General features: G+C 52.3%; 1 protein-coding gene across 15 annotated transcripts in view; it reads right to left on the bottom strand.

Annotated features, from left to right (window-relative positions):
* Positions 1–23,531, bottom strand: part of TLE3 (TLE family member 3, transcriptional corepressor) — a 46,743-nt gene extending 23,212 nt beyond the window's left edge. For 7 of the 15 annotated variants that reach the window (XM_069482381.1, XM_069482400.1, XM_069482391.1 and 4 more), the window contains exons 1-6: positions 23,272–23,531; positions 22,640–22,740; positions 22,062–22,125; positions 21,021–21,065; positions 3,905–3,967; positions 2,265–2,339 (exon numbers count right to left, since the gene is read on the bottom strand). In XM_069482381.1, coding sequence (XP_069338482.1) covers positions 2,265–2,339; positions 3,905–3,967; positions 21,021–21,065; positions 22,062–22,125; positions 22,640–22,740; positions 23,272–23,295 — 372 coding nt within the window. In that variant the 5' untranslated portion in view covers positions 23,296–23,531. Of the gene's footprint in view, positions 1–2,234; positions 2,340–3,904; positions 3,968–21,020; positions 21,066–22,061; positions 22,126–22,639; positions 22,741–23,271 lie in introns of all 15 variants that reach the window. The other 8 variants (XM_069482445.1, XM_069482455.1, XM_069482485.1 and 5 more) reach the window with 3 other exon arrangements.
* Between the last annotated feature and the right edge of the window lie 874 nt (positions 23,532–24,405).

Here is a 24,405-nt window from a genome sequence, read left to right as displayed (position 1 = left end):
CACTGCGGCCACTGCAGGGGTGGGAGGGCTCAGCCTGGATACCTTAAGGAGATGCCCGGGAAGGGGACGGGAAGGAGGAGCTGGAAGAGGAATTCCAGAGACTGGAACTCACAGAGCACAACCCGCCGTGCATCTCCTCGACCACGAGCAGCAGAACTGCCGAGCTAGGAGCTGGTCACTGGGACAGAGGACACAGGCCACACGTTATGGCTGCGACCAGGTGGGAAGAGCCCTGGGCTGGGAGTCAGGCCTGGGCCTCTGGCCTGGCTCGCTGCTAGAGATCCTAAATCACTTCCCCTCTCTGCAAAACAAGGGCATTGGGCTAGATGAGTGGTTCTAAGCCAGGGGCCATTCTCACCGCACCCCCACCCCCAGGCGTCTGGCATTGCCTAGAGACATTTTGGGGTGTCACAAGTTTGTGTGACACACAGGGGGTACAATTGACACACAGTGGCTATAAGCCAAGATGCTGCTGAACATCCCCCAATGTACAGGACAACAAACACTGGCCCCCAATTTCAACACTGTCAAGGCTGAGGAACCCTGGGCTAGGTGGTCGCTGAAGATACTGCAAACTTCAAAATATTACGGTTTTCTCCTCTGGGGGTGCTGACGTCCAGCACCAAACATGTCCTCATGTTCCAGTTTCCACGCTCTTCTCTGCCCCGCCGCACAGTAGGTGAAGGTCTGCTCTTCCCCCAACATGGCCAGAATTCAAACGAGGCAGCCGCTTCCCTCCTCTCCCCCAGCAGCGCTGAGTGGCTTTCACATGTGGGCTCAGAACAGGACAGACCCACTGGGCCACCTGGGCCACATGCTCTGTAACCATTACGGGTCCTGACAGCGTGCTGGAGGGGTAGGCCCCCCAAGCATCACCTGATGGCGCTGACGCCTCCCTCCTGGTGTCCTGGGAGGTGGGAGGCACAGACAGATGAGCCGGCTCACCTTCTCGTTTTACGGATACAGACAATGGGGCACAAGGAGGAGCAGGGGCTTGCCCAAGGTCACTTGGAGAACCATGACTAACTACAAGGCCTCCAGGTTTCTGCCCCACACAAAAAAGTCAAGAGTCATCATTTATCCCACCAAGCACAAGAAAACTCTGAGGCCTTTAGTCCCACCTTGAGATAATGATCTAAGAACTACAAGGGGATGAAAACCAACCAGGGTCCCAGAATGTGGGAGTTAAAGGGACCTCGGACAACCAGTCCACTGCCTCCCAAGCCTGACACTTCAGAAAGATCTGGAAAACTCAGGAACACGGATTCCCAGTCTGACCCCTGGACCTACGGAAAAGACCTCTGGGGCAGGTAACCTGGAATCTGTACTGTCCAGACACTCCCTGCAGCACAGCAACCCCACACCTGTGGGCTGGGAAGCAGTGATCTCACCAAACCCCTTCGCTTTAGGGTGACAGGTGGATAGGTACACCCCAAAAGGAAGAGCCTTGCCCCAAGCCACACTAAAAAACCTGTTTTTCCTCTGGTGACTGTCTTAAATATCCTTAGCCTCGCACCAAAGCAGCAAGCAGGAGAAAGATGCTGTTTGAATCCAAGCAATGCATTAAAGATGCAAGCCAGGTTGGAGCACAGAAGGGGAGAGGTCTGGCCCCTCTTTTCCACTGAGGGGACAGACCAGCAGTGGGCCTCACAGAGCTCTCATGAATGTTTTTTCCTGTGAGATGGGACTTCTAGAAGGTCAGGAAGAGCCCTCTAGCAGTCCCAGCTGGAAGTCACAAGGGCACACAGTGAACACTCAGCCAGGCAGCTCAGCGCAGGGGACGGCAAGACCCAAACCCAGATTCCACAGCATGTTGCACAGTACAGTACAGCAGAGACAGTTCTGATCCCAGGTGGCCAAAGAAGGGCAGACCTCTGCCAGGGAGGAGGCAAACAGGCCCAGGGGAGGCATGAGGCACCAGCCGGCTACCGGTCAGTTGGCCTGGCCTTGGAGGTGATCCCAGGCCCCCGTCGTCCTTAATGGCAGGGACACCAAAAGCCAGGGGAGGACAAGGCTGATGAGGATAGAGGTGGATTTCAGGTGTATCTGTACCCCTTTAGTTCGGGGACTGGGAGGCATTTGGGGAGCCAATGGGGAGAGAGCCCCAAATGGGTCCAAGCCCATGGGATGCCTGCAGAAGCCGGAGCCCTGGGGCCGCCATTCTTTGAGGCCAGCTAAGGTCAGGGTCAATCTCTGGTTATGGTAAATGAGAGGAATAAAAGGGCTATACACACGGTGAGAGGCAGACTGGGGAGTCCACGTACCCCGATGATGGCGTTCAGCTCCGTCATGGTGACCTGCTTGGCGCGTTCCACCGCCTGTGCCACCTGCTGCTGGTGCTGGAGGGAACAGGGCGTGCGTTAGAGGTGGCCGTCCTCCCCAGCAGAGCGGAGGTGGGGGCTGCATGGCACAGGCAGGGCCTCGAGGGACAGAGTCCCCCAGAAAGGACAGAGGAGCCACACTAAGCAGTGATAGGACCCAGGTGGGGGTGGGGGTGGGGGTGGTGACAGGCTATTTTACTTTCTCCTTTAAACTTTTTTCAATGAGCATGTATTACTTTTATAATCCAAACTTCCTTTTAATTGTTTGAAGTTCTAAAACAGAGATGCATGCCAAAAGATGGTTATTAGTCAACCACACAAAAAATTTTTTTCAGGTAATTTGAATATGCACTGGGTATCAGATGACATTACAGAATGATTATTTTCTAAACATGGCAACAATATTGTAATCATGAAGGAGGGTGTTCCCCTTTTTAGGAGATTCCCTTATAGCAGTTAACAGTTGGTGGTAAATTGTCAGGGTATCTGCAATTTACATTCAAAGGGTTTGGAAGAAAAGTATGTGTGTCTATATATACCTAACCTATATCTGTCTAATACAGAGAAAACAAAGTATATTTCTAGATAGATACAGAAAAAAGTGGCAAAACACACCCCAAACTATAGATTTTGAGTGATTATGATGTGTCAATGTAGATTCATCAATTGTAACACATGTCCCACTCGTGTGGGATGTGGATAAGCCGGGCAGGCTATGGGAAATCTCTGTACCTCCCACTCAATTTTCCTGGGAATCTAAAACTGCTCTTAAAAAAATAAAGTTTTTTTTTTCTTTTAATTTGTTGCTTGATTCCCATTGGCCTTGAGGTAACACCAGCTACATACACAGCTGTCTTCCCTACTGGGCTGCAAGCTCTGAGGGCATCACCGTATCTGATTCTTGAATTGATTCAACCATCTATTGGTCACTACTCTGCCCAGAGACCCAGGAGTCCACGACAGAGCTAACATGGTCCCAGCCACTGAGAGGGAGTGGAGGGCAGGGCCTGCCTCAGCAGGAATGGGACCAGTTCACCTGTCTGCCCTGCACCAAGGAGCCTCCTTAGAGACACTTCCCTCAAACCACCCACGAGCCCAGCCCCTGCCTCAAGTGGGGGTCCTTTGGAAGGTGTGTTCAGAAGGTGATGTGACCCCTGGTCACACCCCCAGCAAGGACACTGTGCCTGGGGGCTGAAGTCCCTTTGATTACTGCCTCCCCTCACAAAGCTTGGCCCTGGGCATGGACTGGCTAGCCTTCCTTGTTCTCAGACTTTCCAGGTGTGGGACTAGGGTGCAGGAAAGCAGAGGCTGGGAATGCTAGTTTGGATGGGACAGAAGCACCCATTGACTACTCTCCTCTCTGGACTCAGGTGGTGGCAGAGAACCACACCTACCAGAAGGAACAAATGGTCCCCTGACGTGGCCCCCTGCTGGCTGGAGAAGGCTCTGTAAATCTCCCACTTGTCACCTTAGTCAGTATGAAGGGCCAGGGGCTGGGGCTGGGGCTGGGGCCCCAGTGAGACCCCGGCTGCCACTGGGCTGATGTGGAAAGAAAAGGAGGAAACAGTAACACAAGGACTTACCTCTTGTGACAGGAAAGGCATGATCTGTGCTAAAATTGTGTTCAGTCTCTTCGCAATCTCTGTCTGCAAAGGCAAAGAGACTGCATGAGGCTCAGGCAAATAAATCAAGTCACTGAAATGTCCCAGACAAGTGCAAAGGCAAACTCCCCCGAACCACAGCCCCTCACCACGGGCTCCATCCTGTCCACCCTCAGTCCGCCTCCTGCCAGGAGGCTCTCACTCAGTGTACAGCATGAATACCTCTCCCAACTGCCCCTGCAACCAGGCTGCCTACACGTTAGGGAGCTCCAATTTCCTATCAGAAGGGGTCTGTTTGGTACAGAATATAGTTTGTATCCTCTGGATGGAATCCTTAATTAAAAACAAAGCCAAAGAAAACAAAAACCACCCCCCACATCCCAGCAAAACCCATGACAAGAGTGAAATGCAGTTTGGTGCAGGAGGAATTGCTCTGCCTGATGGTGTCCAATGGCAACAGGACACAGGCTCTCAGACGAACTGGCAGGAGGGTGGGGGGTGATAACGGAAGCCCTCGGGTTGCATGTGGTAAAGGGCTCCCTGGGGCCAGCCTTACATGTGCCCCACTTTTTACTGTTGCCTCTCACACCCCCCCTCACCAAGACCAATCCCTCCCCCACACACGTGCCACCAGCCTGATTCAATCCTACCACTAACGCTTCAGTTAGCGCATAGCATTGTCTTGTCTAAGAAGCTGCTCAGAGAGGGAACTCATTAGATCCCTAAGCCCTCATGGAGGTTGATCCCAGAAAGATAGATCAGTTCTCGGCCTCACCCCAAACACCCAGAAAAAACCACATTTAGGAAAACATCAATTGTTTCCACCAGCGTCCTGTGAATCCCAGATCTCAGAGCAAGAACGGTGCTAAATGGTTAACTAAGTCCAGACAGAAAGGCCTAGAACCACTGACAGACAACTCTCAGAATTGCTTTTCTTATCTCATTCTGAATCCTGAGCCCGCCAGGACTGCGGTCCCAAAGCTGGCTTCAAAGCTCTCATCAGCACATAGCAATCTTTCGGAGACAAAACCATGACAACAGCCTTTAAAAATCTGTGATCATCTGCATGTCAAATGATTCTGGATGAGAAATGCTCCTGCACTTAAAATAAAAAACAATGCTGTCTGAAGGCTTACAAACAGACCCTGGGCCTCAGGAGAATTCCTGGGGCCAACACCCTCCACCCCTCCAGCCCAGCCACCATGAGAGGACGCCTCTGGTTTGTGAAGACACAGGCCATGTCTAAAGAACCTGATGGGCTTTGGAGGGCCTGTGTCCTGGGCTGCTGGCCACGGTACCAGGGCTCTCCAAGCTAGAGGGCCTGTCCACTACAGCGGGGGATCCTGGCAGGGGGACAGGGGATTGCTGCTGTCAGCTATCTGCCTGGAACACCCGGGATCCTCAAGAGCACAGCCAATGTTCCCCAGCAGGCGCCACTGCTGGCATTTGGGGTGGAACAACTCTTGTTGTGAAGGACTGGCCCTCGTATCCCAGACCAACTGTGCCAATAATGGTTCCCACTCCCAAACTTCCCAGGGGAGGAAGTAGCATCCCCAGCTCAGACCCACTGGGACCTGACATTTGCACATTTGAGGTACACTCTAGCAACGACACCAGACATCAGGGTTTCTCCACCGCCATGCTATCGACATTTCAGGCCAGATAATTCTTTGTTGTGTGGAGTTGTTCTGTGCACTGTAGGATTTTTAACAGTAGCCCTAGCCTCTACCCACTAGAAGCCCACCATTCATACCGTAAGGAACGTGGGAGGATTACTAAACAATTATTGCATAAATTATTAATTTAGGGAAGTGGGAAGAGTTCTCTAAAACACGGTCCTTTCTCACTCTGCTTACTTTTTCCTCCCCCAAATAGTAGGGACAGTAGGGAAAGGGAATGAAGTATGAAAGTCAGGGTTATATATGGCAGGTTTCTAGAAACAATCAGCTACCCTACATCTGAGTCCAAACCTACAAAGAGCAACAAGTTCACTCACCTGTCACATGTTTATCTGCCAAATAAGAATAGAAAGATACATTAAAAACAACAACAACAAAAAAAACCCAATCAAAAATAAACACAATAAACCAGGCTTATTGTTTAGGAAGCTCACGGGTCCAAGGCCTGTTACTTCAAATGACTAGTACAGCAGTGCCTGGCACAGAGTAGGCGCTCAGTAACTGTTGGCCAAAAAATTAATATCACCGGCATCTCCATATTTATTTTTTGAGACTTCATATTTGATAGTGACCCCAGGTGGTGGATCTGAGCCTGCCCCAGTGTGGGGTAGGCAGCATCCGTGGGAGAGGCCGTGGGGGACAGAATGTTGACACACGACTGGGCAGTGGCCCAAGCCCTTCACCAACAGTCAAGCCAGACTGACCACAGGCCACCTAGGTGGGTCTCTGGCCGCTGCCCCATCCCACAGCCAGGAAGGCAGGGGGCAGGCTCTGAATACTGCCATCCCATAGCCTCAGCAACTGCAACTCTCACAATCTCTGCGGGGGCAGGGTGGTTATAGAAGGGTCCCGGCCACTGCCTGCTTCTGCTAGCAAATAGGTCAAGGGTCAGAATCCTGGTAGTTAAAAAAAAATGAAAAGTAGCTGACCTTCCCCTTCCCACACCCTTTAGCAAACGCGTGGCCATGGGCTTCCCACAGGCGGGATCTTCTCGCAGGGCCTGGTCCAGAGCCCAGCACCCTGGCTGTGTGGAAAGGGGATCTGCCAGGATTTATGTCGCTGTGCCCAGTTCTAGGCTCAGTGTCCTGGCCACCGTGGCCAGAGCAAGCTCCCGCTCAGCCTCACCCTTTCACTCCACTGAGAGTCCTTCCTGCCTCCTAACACCACCTCTCAACACCACAAACATCGACAAAGGGCCATTACAGCAACTCCACACAGATACAGAACCTTCCAGAAGCCTAGGATACCAGCATTCAGATTGTCTTTCCTGGGGCCCAAACTCGATGAAACGAAGCCTCTCTGCCTACAGGAAGGACTTTGGCCAGTCACGAGACAGGACCCCACAGGGCTGGGGCAGGCAGAAGGGAGGGGCTGGTTTTACATTTGGAGACTTTTAGAACAAACCAGGGTTTCCTTGTCCTCAGCTCTTGGTTTTATTCCGGAGGAACGGAGTGTGGAGAAAGCACGCAGATCCCATCCCTCGCAGCTATAACTATGCCATCACCTGCTGGGCCCCTCCGGGTCTCCCTGAACAGTAGAAGCACAGATTGAGCCTGACCCATCCCTACCTAGGCTGCCTGACGCTGAGAACGGGCTCAGTGCACTCTGGCGAGTCAAAGCATGAACAGGAAAACCGGTCACTAAACAATTTTTTTTAATGTTTATGTTTTTGAGGGTGGCGATTGGGGGAGGGGAAGTTCCTGGAAATAGAAAGTTAGCCGAACAGAACCGCTCATAACAACAGTCATGATGGCTAACACCCGCTGACCCAAGCGTTGCAAGCAAGCACTTTGCATATGTGAGTTCACAACGCCCCTACGAGGAAGGCACTTACGCCACCTCCCTTTTTCAGATGGGGAAACTCATGCTCAGCAATGAAGCAACTTCACTAAATGACTTCCTACCAAGAAGCCAAATTCTGACATTTTGAGAGAGCTTAGAGAAATATTTTTGAAAGAAAAACCACCATTAGGGTTAATAATTGACAGCATTTCCAATTAGAACAGCTGTTGAAACAGCATTTGATCCAACTCAAACAAGCTCTAAACATCAGTTCCAAAAAAGGGTGAAAAAAAAAAAAATCAAGACGTGTGACTGAAGTCACAATTGGGACAGGTCACAAATCACAAATTGGAACCGGATCATACGCTGGAAAACTGCTTTTGGCAACTCAGTGCAACCCGTTATCGGCAAGGCGGCTGCGGCTGTGGAGGCCAACCTCCCTGCTTCCCTCCCTCCATCCCGGTCCTGCAAAGCCACCGCCTTTGAGCCAGGGCTTCAGAAGCAAGCCTGAGAGGGCTGGGAGGTGGGAAGACGGCTTCCTTTGGAAAGCGCTTTGGAAAAGGTGTTTGGGGAGGCTGGTGCCTCCTTTGAAAGTTTCTTTTCAAGTGTGGTTCAAAGAAGGAGGCTTTGCCGGTGGAAAAACGTTTCTCAGAAGGAACTAATCTACTAGACACAGGCAGAGGAGTGGTTCAGAGGTCCTGCTACATGCGGAATCTGTGCTACCAACTGGGCGCTGGGAGTAACATCTGCCCTGCGCCTCTACCGAGATTGTTAGGCAAATAAATGACAGAAAACAAGATAGTGGGGGGCAAGTGTAATTTCCCAAAGAGCAATCTGTTCAGCACGTCTTAGCAGCTCCCATTTGCGTTCTCATCTCATTACAGCAGGACCTCCGATCACTGTGCTGCAGACTGAGACTTCTCCAGCAACGCTCTGGTACTCGCATTGGCCGCTACTTCGGGCCATCCTAGCCCTTGACCCAAGAACACTGCATTAAGGGAGACAGAGTCTGTTCTTAACCCTCACCCATCAGCAACCTCTTGCTCCTGGGCTTTCGCCACCCAGCCAGTCCCTGGGCGTTATTTTTAATCTCGCTGAGTGCGCTCAACACACAGTCGAGAGCCACTTCCACCGGCCGACAGTCTCTCCGCTGGTTAGTTTTAAACTGCCCAGGTGTCTGTACCTGTGGACTCTGAGTGCACACTTCCTTTTAACCTCAACCAAATAAAAACAAGGAGAGGAGAAAACTGCCACTTTAAAGAGCACGTCAGACTCTAAAGCTACGCAGAAATGACCTGGCTTCTACTTCCAGCTCTGCCTCCGTCTAGCTGTGTGGCTTTGGGCAAATCACTTCCCTCCTCTGGGCATTAATTTTGTTATCTGCAAAATGGAGGGATGAACCAGATAACTTATAAGATCCAAGAGCCCTAATTTAGAGCTTTAGAACCCTAAATATTCCTGAACTGCTTTGCGACGTAAAATTTCCTCCATAAAGCTGCACGAATTAAAAGGACCAGCAGAGAAGAGCCCAGCTGCCTTGAGATGTGGATGGATGCTGGATGGTGGCTGGGGAACCCGGCGAGGGCCAGGACCCCAGGGCCAGTCTTCATCACACAAGGCATTCACATTTTCCCATGGGCAAAACTGCACGTAACTAAGAGCCTCCAGGCAAGAACAATGATGTCATACTTCTAGGTGTCAAGCACCTACTGTCCAGATGCTACAATTCACAAGAAAAGACGGGATGGTGAGCCTAAGACAGGCAGACAAGGTTCTTCAAGGTGGTTCATTCAGCAGGAAGTAATTCCATGCCTGTTAGACAGACAAACGGCCATCCAACGCTACTAGGCTCCTGCTTACATTTCTAAAATGAGAATTTCTTCCTCAGAGAATCAGGGCAATGTCTTGGAAAGAGCACTGTACTGTGAGTCCGGAGATCTGCTTGTGGTTGTGTGTGAGAATGATGAGATGAAGAGACCCGCCTATTGGAAATGTGAATTACACTTCAAAGCCACGGGGAAGTGATGGTTTTCACCTGAGCTGTAAGTCTGGCATGGGGTCTCCGGGCCACAGGTTACTCCTCTAAAAAACGTGTGTGTCTGGAGTGGGGTCTCAGTTTTCTCTGGGGGTGCTTGAATTTCAATCAGGCTTTACTTGGTTCTCTGAGTCCTGGGGTGTGTGAAGCCAGTCTGCCTCAACTTCAATGACAATGCCAAGGCTGCGGGGAGGGGCTGGGGAGGGGCTGGCGGAGGGAGGATGTGCAGAAAGAGGTGGCTCCAGCCCCCACATTCCCAGCAGCCCTCCAGGCGCCACAATCACCCAGTGATCAAATACTGGAAGATTCCGGAACAATGTGTCTGGGCCATTTTAACTTAAAATATCCCATTGCATTTCCTAGGCAATTCTAAATTGATAGCCCAATTATTTGACTACGAGATAATATTCCTTGCCAGGCAGTTTCTCCTTAGCCTGAGCTCCGAGAGCATCGAAATAAAGCAAGTGGGTGTTTTATCAAGAGGAAGGGAAATCCACGGGTGGGATGGTGCCAAGAAAAACCGGGGTGCGGTTTCCAGGCCCCATTCCATCCACACCATGGGCTCTGGGGGAGGCGGTGCTCCAGTGTAAGAACAGGGGGTGTCCATAAACGATCTGTGTAGAAGCCTCGGGAGATGATGCCCCCTGCTCGCCGAGGGGCTGGTGAAGGTTTACATCACGTATCACTCAGTGATAGGTGAGCCTCCTTGAAGGCCCTTTTAGCACTGACATATTGATCAAATTATATATAACTACAACGCCATTAAATATTTATGCCTTCCGAGGAAGCCTGCTGAATTCTTTATGCTGGGAGGACTCAGCACAAGAAAGGCCCAGCCCTCGGCATGACCCTGAGGATCTGTCTCCTGGGGAGGAAACGGGATGCTGCATGGGCCGGCCTGTGACCAAAACTGAGCACCCACCCCTGTGCCCTTCACACACAGTAAGGATGACAGCAAGGATGCCACGCAGGGAGGAAGGACACACTCACCCTTCCCCAGCTAGGACCAATGCCAGCAAAGAAGCCTGGGGTCCCTGGGGCTGGGACATGACCCTTCTGCACACTCCCCAAAGGGAATTCTGCCTTCCCTCTTCTTCCAGGAGTCTATGATGTGTCAATGGAAATTGGGGATGGCCAGGCCAAGAGAGTGTGCATCTGAGCCATTGACCGTGGAAAGAGCTGGCAACGTACCGTCTTGAGTCCTACATTTCTGTCCCAGATAGGCCCTGCACGTGGGCCTCAGTTTCTGTTGCACAAAGGAGGCAGATTTGAGTCCAATATAATAATCAGAGCTCTCAGAAGCGAATTAGGTGCTCTGAGTGCCCTGCCCTTGGGAGTATTCGCCGGAGACCAACAGAGACAGGGAGACAGACGCCGCTCCGGGAGAGGGAACGGGGCCTAGATGACAGCCCAAGTCCCTGCCCAACATTAAGACTCTCAGTTTCATTTCTCAGATTCTCAGTTTCCATCTACCGGGCTTCCTGTTAGCAAGATCCAATAATCTTTAAATATTTGTTCACTTTAATTTCTTGGTTCCCAAACACATTAAACTCTGCTTGCCTCCCACCACCACTTGGGGGGGGTGGCTCTCAAAGAGCTCGCTTGTGCAGACAGAACAGGGAGAGCTTTTTCAGATCACACCTTCCCCCAGCACTGCCCATTCATCCAGGCGCCACCACCCGCCTCTCTCCCTCCCCTCAGATAACCCCCTGCCCCCCTCCCCCACCTTCCCAGACTCCATTGGCCAACTCCTGCCAGGAGGAAAAATTCTCAATTCATCCCTGTGGGGTTGCCATGGCAACCCCCAGCCACCTAATCCCCCTTGGAACATTATGCAAATCTCCCCTTGTCTCTCAACAGGCTGTAAAAGTCACATTACCCTTGCAGAGGCAGCTCATTAAATTTTGGGGGTCTCTCCATCAGGTCAGCACTACAAATGAAATGCTAGCTATGACTTTTTAAGGACAGGGACTCTTTGGGAACTCCGGGTGGCAAGAAGAGAAAATGAAGTGGGGGGAGAGGACAGACTGACTGTGGACAGAGACAACAGAGCCCCATTCTGTCCACGAGACACCATGGTCACAACCAAAGAGTACATTCCTTCCTGCAATTAAAATTAAAGGGGTCAGAGGGTCCTCTTTTCTCAAATGGGGATGGAAGGAGTAGTAGCATTTCATAAGCAAAAAAAAAAAAAAAATCAAGATCAGTTATTTAGAAACTTATATGATCTGCTTCTCAAACCGGCCTCCTCCTAAAGCACCTCATTTAACTTCTCATTTTACAGATGAGGCAAATGAGGCCCAGAGAGGGAAGGAGCTGTCCTAGGTCACACAGCAAGACAAAGTGGTGACCAAGTCTCCCAGTTTAGAGCCAGAATGCTTCCCCCTGCATCACGGGATCTCAACCAGTGGTCATGTGCTCCCCAAGGGATTTTTGGCAAAGTCTAGGGACACAATCTGGATGTCACACTGGCATGGTGCTACTGACAACTAGTGGGTAGAGCCCAGGGATGCTGCTAAACATCCTAAAATGCACAGGACAGCCTCACTGCCAAGGGCTATCCATCCCCGAATGTCAGTGGTGCCGAGGATGAGAATCCCTGATCCACACATTGCTGATGCCCATGTCTTACTGAATTCTTAAAGGTTTCCCTTAGGGCCTTCCCAGCATTGGAATCAAAGCCCTGAAGTGTGGTGGGCCTGTGGGTGTGCATGTGAGAAGACCATGTAAAACCACGCCCTGATCTGGCCTATGGATAAAGATCACTGAAGCAGACCTGGTTTCCAATTCTGAACCTGCCACTGGCCCACTGCGAGACCACACGCAAGTTATTCAGTGTTCCTATCTGTCACGTGGCGCTCACGGTGCCTATGCTGCAGGACTGTAGAGCCAACAAGTGACATTTCTAGAGAATCTTATAACATCTATAACACCAACAACCTCATCCTCTCTCTTTGAGGCCTTGATAACTTGGAGAGTCGGTCCCATTGTGAGAATCCCTGCTGTGTGTGCCCTTCTGTGTGCAAGGTACCATGTACTGAGCAGTTCAGATGCATCATCTCATATCATCCTTGTATGATAACTCCCTATATGACTCCCTGTAATTTATGAAGCCACCAGACACGTGTGGCTAGCTAAATTTAATTAAAATTAAATTGAAACCTCAGCTGCTCAGTCACAGTAGCCACATTTCAAGTGCTCAACAGCCACACGTGGCCGATGGCTACCATACTGAATAGTGCAGATGGACAACATTTCCATCATTGCAGAAAGTTCTACTGGACAGCACTGCTCTAGCAAGTAGGTAATATTATTATCATTATGGCCCCTACAAATTAAAGTTCACAGAGGTCAGTCTGCCGAAAGTCACACACCAGTAAGGGCTGATTTAGGGCTCAAACCCACATTTGCCCACACCTCAGCCATCAGGACATCCCACCTCCCAGCTCCTGGTGCTCAGCACCTCACTTCCCAGGATCCCCCTGCAAGAATCAGCTGACTTCTGAGGGAGAAACTCTGAATCCAGGCACAAAGGTGACAGAAAAACTGGCTCATCAAGGACCCTCCCTGCCCACCACCCAGTAGACCTGGAAAATGCTCAATGGGTATTCAGCACCTTGGGAGTTTAAGAAAAGGGTCTGGGCAAATGGACAGTGAGGAAGAGCTGGGCAGAGGTCCCTTGAGAAGGGGGGTAAGAACCAGGTAAGAGAATAGTGAGAAATCTCAAAAAAGCTAAGAGAAAATTTTGGCCTTGAGAAGATCCTGCAGGCTGGGCTGCTAGGTTGCCATGGAGGATGGCGCCAAGCCAACAGTGGGAGGACCCTGGCAGGGGAAGGGCAGCCCTTTAGGGCTCTAAACCACGTTGCTTCTCCTTATTTCAAGTCTGGCTTCATGGAGCTCCCCCGTTTCTCTGGTATGAAGTACCAGGTCCCAAGGATCGAAGGGTGGGGGACAGGGGCTGTATTGTCAATCTCAATTCCCCCAGTCTTTCCATGGGACTTCTGCTCTGAGGCAAAGCAAAATAAGAACTGGACTGTAGCTTTCTCCCTGGAGACAGAGATCAGAGGCAGGGGCCCCCTTCTAGGAAAATAAGCAGGTAAGGGTTTGAGGACAAGCTAAAGCACCTACTGATTTGCCAATCAGTCCTCACAGGCTAACTGCTCAGAAACTTGGGAAGGCCTATGTCCTTCCCAGAAAGTCTGTATTGCTGTTAGGGTCAGGGAGAACCCTAAACTAGAACATCACTTTCCTTCTTGAGCCCCCCACAAAATGCATCCAGTACGGGCACCATGCAGGGCTGAAGGGTCTCACAGCCTCCTCATTAACACGCCTCTCCTCCCCTCGCCCCAGTTAGAGAACACAGCCCTCTAGTGCCCTGGATGTACACAGGTCATCTTCAACCCCAGGCCTTCAACCCCATGCTCTGACGCTTTTATCCTGGACCCAAATGCATTATTTTAGCTACTTAAGATGAATATGTCTAATCTGCTTTGCAATCGAGTGCCACAGAAATACAAACAGGCTATATATTATCGTAATCTATGGTATTTGGAAGATCAAATTTCTCAGACGCTTTGTCCTTAATAACAGCCTTCCCTTGGGATTATTTGGTGATAGCAGCAGCTGCCCAGAAACTGGCCCCCGTCCGTGTCACTCACGCAGTGGGAGAGTGGAAGGGGCTGCCTAGGACATGCTGACCGAGCCCACCCGTGCTCCTACCCTTTGCCAAGAGCAGCCAGCCTTAGAGAGAACAGGGTGACATGGACTCCAGACCCTGACAGGGATTCCCTGGCCTCTCAGGCCCCACCCCTGGGAACTTGGTTCTCTCTTCACCCTTCACAGGATACAACTGGCAAAGGAAACCTCTTTCCAAAGGGGTACATCTCCAAAGCAACGGTGACATGTGGCTGGGGTGAACAGGAGGGAGGTATTTACCATCAGGTAAAATCCTCAGGGTTGACCAGATAGGACCCCTGGGTAAGCCCCTAAGCCTGGTTTGAACCTGCATTTAAGAATACATGCCCCCGCTCTACCCACTCTGCTGGTTTCCGGGTGGGCCTCTGGAGCCTGTGAACTCTGCAGAAGGAACAGCCTCCTGGAATCTGATTGGGAAGGGGCTTAGCGGTCCAGGTTCTGACTCTCCAACGGACTGACCCTTCCCCCCAGCCCCCCATAAAAGTGGCCTCTGCCTAAACATTCACAGCGACAGCTCAGTAGCCCGCTGACTGTGCAACATCCTTGGCAAACAAAAGAATTCAAAATCAATGCTGGATGAGAACTGAGAGTCCCCCATTACCTCCGTGAGAAACGCAAGGTCCTAAGGAGCCTCAGCGGGCAGGGGCTGGCCCACGCTCTGCTGTCTAGAGGGCCAATACTGCAAAGCAACAGCCCTCCAAATATCCCTCACGTGGAGGCAGGACACTCCTTTCTTAAGTTTCTCCTTAGCCCCAACTTGAGGGGAACATTTATCTTTAAAGAAATTTTTTTTAAAAATTTATTTTGAAAGAAAGAAAAGAAAAAAAGGCAAGAGAAGAAAGGAAAAAAGAGAAAAGAAGAAAGCATCTTGGACGTGAGCCTCCCGAGAGCATTTGTTGAAAACAAGATATTGTCCCTTTAAGCATATAAAAACAAGGCCCTTGAGCACGCAGTTCTCACTCTGGTACACAATTATGGGTGCTTTCAGCTGTCTAGCACTACTTCAAGTGCTCTCTTAAACCAGACTGTCAATGGCATGTTGAAAGCTATTTTGCTGGCTGCTATCATTAATAGCAAAGTGGAGAGCTGGGCTGATGAGAATTAAATATGGGGGAGGGGCGGGTCATAACCAGTCATTACAGAATTACCAATACGAGAAAGGAGACGATGCCACTTTGGGGAATAAAGTTCAAATCAATGTATTATGGTGGGGAAGCGAGCGAGGGAAGGCCACAGCTGGCTCAGAGCGTCCCCCACCCCCACCCCGCAGCAGATGGACTCAGGCCAGCCCTGGAGAGCCATATGGGGACAGAGGGAGCCACAGAGTTGGGAGTCGAGAATGTGAAGGCAGAGAGGCCTTGGAGATCACGCTGCTGCAAAATGTCACCACCTCGCCTCGCTTCCCAAGTGCAGTCCCCACCCCTCATCATTCCGGAGGCTGTGGCTTCCAGAACATATCTCACTGCCTTTCCACGAGCTGTTGCCACCCTGGAGGCGCCTCCACTGCTGGCTTCTGCCTGAGCAGCTCCCACCCTCCCTTTAAGACTCGCCTCCAGGAATGGCCCTTCAGTGGAGTCTTCTCTGACGCAGCTCCCAGGCTCCCTCTCCCAGGAAGAGTACGCTGGTTCTGTCCTGGGTGCTCCTCTTGTGACACTCCGGCCACATTAGCACTTACCTCACTGCATTGCAATTACTTATTCAGACGCCTGACTCCCCAGCAGGGACAAATGGTGTCTTATTCATCTATGTAACCAACCCCAGCCCACACCTGGCACATCCCAGGCCCCTAATAACAGTTTTGGGAATGAATCCAACCCCCTCATTTTACTGATGAAGAAACTGGATGCCGAGCCACAGGAGGAAGGGTGCAGAGCCAGCGGCCAGCCCACAGTGACAACCCCTGCTTCCTACTCATAGGGCTCAGGGAATCCCAACTCCACCCTTAAACAACCTCAACAATTTTGAGTAAAGAAAAACCAACATGTTTACTGAGCACCTATTACATACTAAGGGCTACGGAGACCTCAGCAGAGGGGCTTCCTTCCTAGCTACCAAAATGAAGACAATGAGGTGTGGGAAAGACATCGTGAGTGCCAGATCATAAGGGAGACCCTGCTGAGATTAGGCCTTTGTCACCTTTTTGTCCCTGGTGTCCCAGTATTTTGTACAGACACCATAGAAAAACATTCTCCTATGCGGAAAGCAAAAGGAAATTCATTCCTTGACTGACTCACTCCTTCAACAAAATGGAAACAAAGGGCCTCTGACACTAATGGGAGGGAGAAGTCCAAAAAGAGGAAAAACTCTGTGCCCTCCTGGGCTCCTGGTCCAAGACAGTTCATGGAATGAGTCTTGAATGAGGAGCCAGGATCCCGTCCAGGCTCAGTTTCCTTGATCTGTAAAGTCAGGACAGGGACCACCCATCTCCCAGGGTCACTTTGATAATCAAATACACAATAAGGAAAAGACCCAGAGAAGCACAGAAACCCCACTCTGTACAACTCCATTGGCAACTAGACAGAAGGGGTCCAAAGAAGCCTGGGGTAGGTGGCAGTCTTGAGGAGTGGGGCAGCTCCCCCATTAGGTGGACGGGACAGGGTGAAGGGAGCTTGTGCTCAGCAGACCCCAAAGCTGAGCAAGGCAGACAACCCCTGTGATCAGAGTCATTTCCAGGCAAGAGTGAAAAGGCTGGAAAAGTCACATGGAAACCAGGGCATAGTGGGGTTCAAGGATGCCAGCACTCTGGCAAAAATAAATCAATTTCACAGCTCTACCCAGATGCCACACAAATAGGCACTGCCCTGGTCTAAGGACCTGTGTCCCCTTCTATTTTGAGAGTGGTCCCACCTTCTCCCTACCTGGTGGCTCCCTCTGGCCACCAGTGCCTTCACCATGGTCACAGAACTTTAAGCTGCTGTGCCTTCAGATCTTTAGCCAAATCCCTTGTTACTTAGGTGAGAAGATGCAGAGAGGGGCAGAGAGGGGAGGGGAGTGACAAATGGGGACTTTCCACCTCCCCCTTAGGCCCTGTGTTTATGGACACCCCTGTGACTCGGGTAAAAAGTTCACAGGTTTTACCACCTTTACCTTGTCTGTGAGGATTGCTGGTTATGCATTCTGTGTTACTGTTACACACATCAAATCATTAGTTGTGCAAATAGCTGGCAATTCAGAACAGGACTGTGGACAAAGAGGATTCAGCTGATATGGTTATACAACCCGAAATGGGGTACTTTGGACTTTGGTGGAGCCAGGTTCGTAGTCTTAGCCTCCTTGGATAATAATGCAGGAAGCAGCAACAAAAATTAAAGACACAGAGTGCTATTAAAAGAGCACTCTTTCATTTCTTGAGTCTTGCAAAAAAGGGACCTGGGGTTGGGAGGGAAGCCTGCAGGAGCAGCTTTACCACTAAAATGTGAGACTGAATGACTCTGGATACATCAGCTCCCCTTCTCTGGGCCTCAGTTTTCTCATCTGCAACTTGAAAGCGTTGCATGAGAAGCCAAAGGGCTCTTCTACCTCCAAGATGCACAAAGAAACTCACAGGAAGGGCTGCTTGGTTAACAGAAAAAGGTGGCATGACACTGCCCCCAAATCAAAATGCCTCAAGTCCACTTTCAAAACATCAGTGCTCACCAACAGAGGGTGAAAAGGTAGCCTGACCCAGCTTCCCACAGCGTCAGTGCCTCAAATGCAATGCACAACAGTCGCTCTGGAGCCCTCGTTTCTAAGCTGGCTTTGTTATTTGTGGCTGACATTGGAAAGCCTCTGCAGGAACAAGATGGCAACTGATGAGGTGGTCAGCCGTCACTGCCTCGCTGGCCTCGCTGAATCACCCTTGACATTCTGCCTGGAAGCAGGGGCTTGGAGGAGGTGGGTGACCTCTTGAGGTCTTGGGCCAGGCCTGTGCTTCTGTAATCTTTGCTTTACCATAATTAGGGAGGGAGGCAGAAGAGTAGGAGGAGAAACCATTTATTACTTCTCTGGGATTTGACAGCTTTGGAAAAAGAGAGGGAGACAGAGAAACAGCCAGGGAAGGAGCCAGCCACAGTGAGTTTAACCTCTCAGTAAAATAAAAATGGGCTGGACGCACCTCATCAGCTGCCCTCTGTCAATAGCCGGGCCCATCTGGCAGAACTTGAGGTTCCCAGCTAATTGGCATTTCCCATAGAGCCAGCAAAGAAGAGCTTTTCAAAAAATATGTGGTGGTGGTGGGTTGTGTGTGTGCACGTGTGTGTGTGTGTGTGTGTGTGTGTGTGAGCTGGCTGAGGACTGCCACACTTCCCAAGGTGCTAGCTCTGTAGATCATCTATTATATAAAAGTACAGACAGTCCCCACCCCCACCCCCGAGCTTAAAGATGAAGAATCCAGCCTGTTTGTTCCAGGCAGATGTAATCACACGAACAGTCAAGTCTAGAGGGCAGGACACTGCATGAATAATTCAAGCACTCCAGTCACTTGATTGTGTGTGCAGATAAAACACCAGTCAACCGCTAAACAGGTCAGCTGATAAACTTGTTTGCTCAGGCCTAACCACCATCCGCCAAATGCACCCAAGACCCACACTACAATTAGTGGCAGGGCTTTCTTCTACAGAACCCTCGCAAACCCAGGGAGTGGCCAGCCCCATTAGGTCAGGGTGGCGTTCTCAGGCAGGGTTTCTTCACCTCCTTGCCTCTTTGTTCCTCCACAGACACAGGGTGATTTCACCCAGCTCAGAGGCCACCTAAAGCCTAAAAAGGCAGGGCTCTCGGAGCACACACTTTCGTGCCAGGAACTGAGGCTGGAAGGCAAAGGTGAGCGGTAAGCAGGGGAAAGTGCCCAGCTGCGGAATCCAGAGGCCCGGATTTGAGTCCCAGCTCTGCCCTCCTGGCTTCCCTGAAGCCTCAGTGTCCTCACCTATAAAAAGGGGGCAAAGAATCCCTCTATCCGCCACTGGCAGCTGAGAGGATTACACGAGACAACACAGCCAAACCTCAGGCATTCTCCCCCTAAGAACCCTGTTTGGGGAATGGCCAGAAATCTCAGATGCACACAGCTGCTCTTTAGACAAACCCCACCACCAAAAGCATTTAGATGTTTAATTCTTCCTGCTTTCAGAGCGTCCTCAGGATTCAGGGAGCAGCACTTTTGCTAGTCAAGGTGGATTCTTTGTGCCAAAGAACCATCCACTCACAGACATGGGAACACCACCCATGCAGACCTCAACATCCAACAAGATATTACACCTTAATTACGAAGCTCTTAGAATAACTGCTGCTATAAATTTTAAACCTGGGTGCAATTACCCTCTTCAAACACACCCAAGATACTAAGCACTGAGAAAAAAGAAAAAGAGAGAAGGTGGAGAAAGGGAGGAAGTAGCACCTTGCATAACACCCCGAGGTCCGTGCAGCACCTGGGACCCCAGTTCCACTTCACGCATTCTTACTAGACAAGTCAGATCTGGTCAGTTCTGCCTGGAGTCGGCAGAACCTGTCTCTAGTCTATCCTCCCAAGGAGAAACATCTTTACATGTAAAGCCGTGTCTGTTTATTATTTTTGTGTGTCAAGAGTAAAAACAAGGTAGCCTTCGTGTGCCTTCCTAAGGAACTAATCCCTCAGGAAGCCACAGCCGGCTTCCCTCGTTGCTCAATAAACTCAGGCCCCTTTCTGACTGCCCGTCACCCAACACTGGGACTCCCTCCAGGCGGGGAAACGAAACTACAGGTTCAAAAGGCTCTATAGGGAGCCACTGGAGCGGGCAGGAATCTACATGTTTTCCAGGGGTCACCTGCCCTTCTCACCTGCTCTGGGTCCTGCCCCCTTAAAGAGCAAAATTTAAACCTTGTAAACGACTGTTAATTTAGAGCAGAAAATCCATTCAAGTCACGGTCACCAAAGGCCAGAATGAGTCAACAGCCTTCTGAGATTTCAAGAACACCAATTGTTAAAAAGAACCACCGGCCTGCGCCATTTATACGTGCCAAGTCAACTCTAATCGTTGGCCAAGCCAAATTATAGGCAGCCTTTCCTCGGAACACAAATACACAAACAGGCCTCTCCCACAGCCCAGCCTAGCACCGGACTAGTTACTGATATGCACTGAGATAAAGGGTGTTTGTATTTGCTCGGTTTGAGGTATACTGTTATTAGAAGGGTGACAATACGAGGTAGTTTACATAGCCATCAAACAACACCACACTCGCTAAACTGGTTTGACTTCAGGATTTCAAAGCTGAGCTCAACCCCCAGCCACCTCCAAAGCCCTGGCTCAGCTGCCCCTGGGCAAGTTACTTCACCCCCTAGCTTCAGCTTCCTTCTCTGTAAAATGGGAACACAGCCGCCTGCACATCAAGACAGAGCTGAGAAAGCTGCCTGGGCAATGCAAGGCATTAGCATTGTATTTCATCCTGGCTTTTCGTTTTTTAAGCAGTTAATGGCTTCGTTCCCTTAAATTTCTACAGCTCAGCCTGGCTTTTAAGGCTCTTGAAGTATAATCTTATCAAGGCAGAACATCACATTTTTGCAGGAAAAAAAAAGAAGAAGAAAAAGAAATCCTCTTGCATTTCCTCTTGAGAATTTTACATTAAAACAGATAAAAGCAACCAGCCACCTCTGGGCTTTCAGGAGTTTGTAAAGCAGATCCTGGAGGTTCCAACTTTCCCTTTGGTCCTTTATCTTCCACTAAGATCCAAGCCCACGACTAATTTCACAAGTTCCAATGCTAAAAGCTCAACATGTCCAAGAACTCAGCAAAGCCTGAGACCTTGCATTTCAAGGACGGGATCCATTCACTCTTCAGGGAGAAGTGGAAAGAACAGAAGAACCAGGCTCATTTTCAAACAAGAGGAAACATAAGAAAGAAGTCCACGTATGTAGGTATTTTTAAAAAATGAACTCTATTTGAAAGAGAAAAGCACTTACCTGCTTGTGCATTTCAATGTTCAAGCCATAGGACATCTCATAGTACTAAAAGGAAAAAGAATTGCCATTAACAACACAGAAATCTGTTCATTTTTCAAAATCCATTTTTTCTTGGGAAGGTTTTGGCCAAATCGTACTATTATGATACGTTAGCTGAGGCATTTTAAATCAAACCCCAAAGCCAGCTTATACAGAGGTTTAAGAGCTGACAAGGGTGAGTGTACCTCTCATCTCAACAGAACATTATATGTAGAGTAGTAAGAGGAGCTGGGCCCTCCCTCCCACAAGCACTGCCTGTGCCATATATCCTGTTTATACAAGGTTTGGGGTTCAACAGGGAATCGTGCGTACACTGGGACCCTCTTGTCCTCTGAGAGTTATTTAGCACTGTGTGGAAGCCCTCTTCTGTGGAAAGCGGTGCAGAGAGCCTGGCTCAAGTGCCTCCATGCCCTCTCACAAACGGAAGGTTTAAACTTGCTGGAACACAGCACTGCGCAAAAGGGAGACAATGTACCTACTGCCCCCGGGGCTGGCAGGATTCTCAGTAGGGGATCCCTGAGGAGAGGAGTGGAAGCAGAAGGCTTTAAAAGGCTCCTCCACTCCTCAGAAAACCCTGGGGAAGGAGGGCTTCTGTCCCACTCTGGCTAGATCCCAGGGCTGCAAAGCAGAAAAGTTTCCAAACACTCCAGGGAGGTCTCTAAGAAGATTTTTATCCACCCCTGACGTGGGCTGATCTAATCCTAGCGAAGATAGGGCAACTGGCCCCTGGGAAGCCTTCAAAACACAAATTAAAGGCACACAAAGGTAGTTCAGAAGTCCCCAGCCTGGAGTTCGGGTTTCTCTTTCTGCCTGTTCCCTCACCCACCCTCCTTCAAGCGCCCCAGCTCGGGGACGCCAGGGAAGGGGCTGGGGCACAGTCAGATCACACCAGTTCCCAGGGCTGCCCTGCGGCTGGGCCATGGTGGGGACCAGGATCCAGTCTCCCCAGATCCCTGCCGCGCCCGGCGGGGTCGGCGCCCTCCCGGCCCCCGCGCCTCTCACCATCACATAATGGCGCTGCATCTCCGTCTTCTCGTTCGCCAGCTTGTCGTACTCCACTTTGAGGCTGCGAGGGCAGGAGGAGCAGGCTCAGGCCTGGCGCCCGCACAGCCTCCCCCGAGGCCCCAACCCAGGGGTCTCTGAGAGCCACTTTTCCACTTCCCGACACCCCCGGGGGGTACCCATCATCCCGCAGCCTCAAGGCGCAAGGGGATTCGGGTCCCCACCATAGAGAGGGCGTGTGAAACAACTCGAAACTTCCCGAGGCCCAGCTGGTGGACTTATCTCCGCCGCGGGGGAGAGGAACCCTGACGCTGGCTCTGGATCCCCAGAACCCGGAGCGAACCCGCCCGCGACCCAGACCCCCAACCTGGGGCCCCGCGGGCGGCGCTGGGAGCCGGGCGGCTGCGGGAAGCAAAGGGTTAAGGCGGCGCGCTCCGAAAGGGGAAACAAAAGGCGGAGGCCCGGGCAGCCCCGCCGCCCCGGGGTCGGGAGCCCCCTCCGTCCCCGCGGGGGGTAGCAGGAGCCGCGCCAGGGACGCCCCCTCCCTGCCAGCCCGGGGCGGCCCCTGCCGGCCTTACCTGTGATATTGAGCTTGCAGGAACTGGAATTCGTCTTTGATCCTGTCACAAGACTCAGCCACCGTGAATTTAAATCCCGGCTGCCCGGGTTGATGGGGAGCCTGGAGCCCGCGAAGACGAGACAGGGGAGGGGGCGGGGGCATCAGACGTTGCTCCGAGCTGCCCCGGCTCCTCCGAGGCGGCTCCAGCCCCTCCCCGCCGGCGCCCTACCAGCAAGGCCACCCTCAGCCCAGAACCTTCCTCGCAAGTTTCTCAGCGCCCCGGCTACAGGGGGGCGCCCCATCCCTCCCTGTCGGCAGCGAGGCTCCGGCCGCTACGCGAATGGGCGCCCGGCCCCAAGTCAGGCAGGGCGGGCGGACAGTCCGGCCGAGTTGGGAGACTTGGGCGAGAGGCGGGGGCCGCAGCTCCCCCTGGAACACAGGCAGCCCCCCGCGCTGCTCGGGCGGAATTAACCTCCCCTCTCCACGGCGCACCCGCGTCCCCGTCCCCTTTGTGTGAGCGCACACGCACACACACACACACACACACGCACACCATAAAGGTAGCAACAAGCAAAATGGAGGTGCCAGATAAACTGCCTCGTTTACCGTGCCGTAATAGATGCCTAAATAAACCGAGTTGCAATTACTCACCGGATGTCTGCCTTGCGGATACATGGCAGGGAGGGGTCGTGATTCCGAGAGCGTGGAAGCGCCGAGAGCCCGGGCCGAGGGGGTGCGGGGGAGGGGGGAGCCGAGCCCGAGCGGGGGGCGGCCGGGAAACCGAGAGCTCGCCCCCGGCCCCCCCAGCCCGCTCTCGCAGCGAAATCCCAGAGTCGGGCGCCCGCCCCAAGTGTAGACAAAGAGCCGCGGAGCGGGCAGCAAAGTCGTCGGCGGGCGCCGAGCCGGGCGGCGGGCGCGGGCTTTGTGCGCCTAGGGCTCGGCGGGCTGAGGCCGGTCGCCCTCCCCGGGCTGCGTCGACAGCGTCAGAGCCCGGGGCTGCGCGGACATCGTCGGCTCCCTGGCGGGCCCGGCGCGGAGTCCCGAGGCCCGTGGCCCCTCCGGGTCACTCAGCGCGTTGCGCCGGGAGGGGGCCGCGCGGGGGCAGCCCCCAGCATCCGGGGCGCGGGTCGGGTCCTAGAGAAGGCTGGGCCCGGGCTCGCGGCGAGAAGAGGAAGGAGGCAGGCAACGAGGTGGCGGCTGGGGCCGCAGGAGCGCCGGAGGGCGAGGGCGGGAGCCCGGCGCGGGCGCTTCGACGCCCCCCCTCGGAGACCGGAGCCGCTGTTCCGTCTGCTACCGCCGCCGCCGCCGCCGCCGCCGCCGCCAGCCCTTCCCAGGGCCGGGAGGAACTCCGGGTTCAGTGCGTGCAAATCAGCCGCCCTGGCATCTTACTCCAGTGGGCACAGGCAGCCTCCGCAAAGGGTCCTCGCTGCTCCCAGCTCGAGCGCCGCGTCCCCAGCTAGGAGCGCTCAGCGCCACCGCCGCAGCCGCCTCGGAGCTCGCGGGCCGGTGAGCGCCGGCGGGGAGACGCAGCCAGACCCGGAGCTCTGCGGCTTCCTTCCTCCCCTCGGCCGGCTCTCCTCTCCGAGCCGCGACAAACCCCAGCACACACACTAAGCGCGCGCACACACACACACACACACACACCAAAAAAAGTGCCTCGGACCTGCGGATACCACACACAGACAGACTGGGGGACGAGCACGAGGTCTGAACTGCCGCGAGAGCAGTTCCAAATAGGGACTGAAAAGTAACAAAATAATGTGGCAGCTTCGTCCGGCGCTGGCC

Source organism: Eulemur rufifrons, chromosome 2, assembly GCF_041146395.1.
Source record: "Eulemur rufifrons isolate Redbay chromosome 2, OSU_ERuf_1, whole genome shotgun sequence".
In the NCBI taxonomy this organism is placed as follows: Eukaryota; Metazoa; Chordata; class Mammalia; order Primates; family Lemuridae; genus Eulemur; species Eulemur rufifrons.
This window is presented reverse-complemented; position numbering and strand designations above follow the sequence as displayed.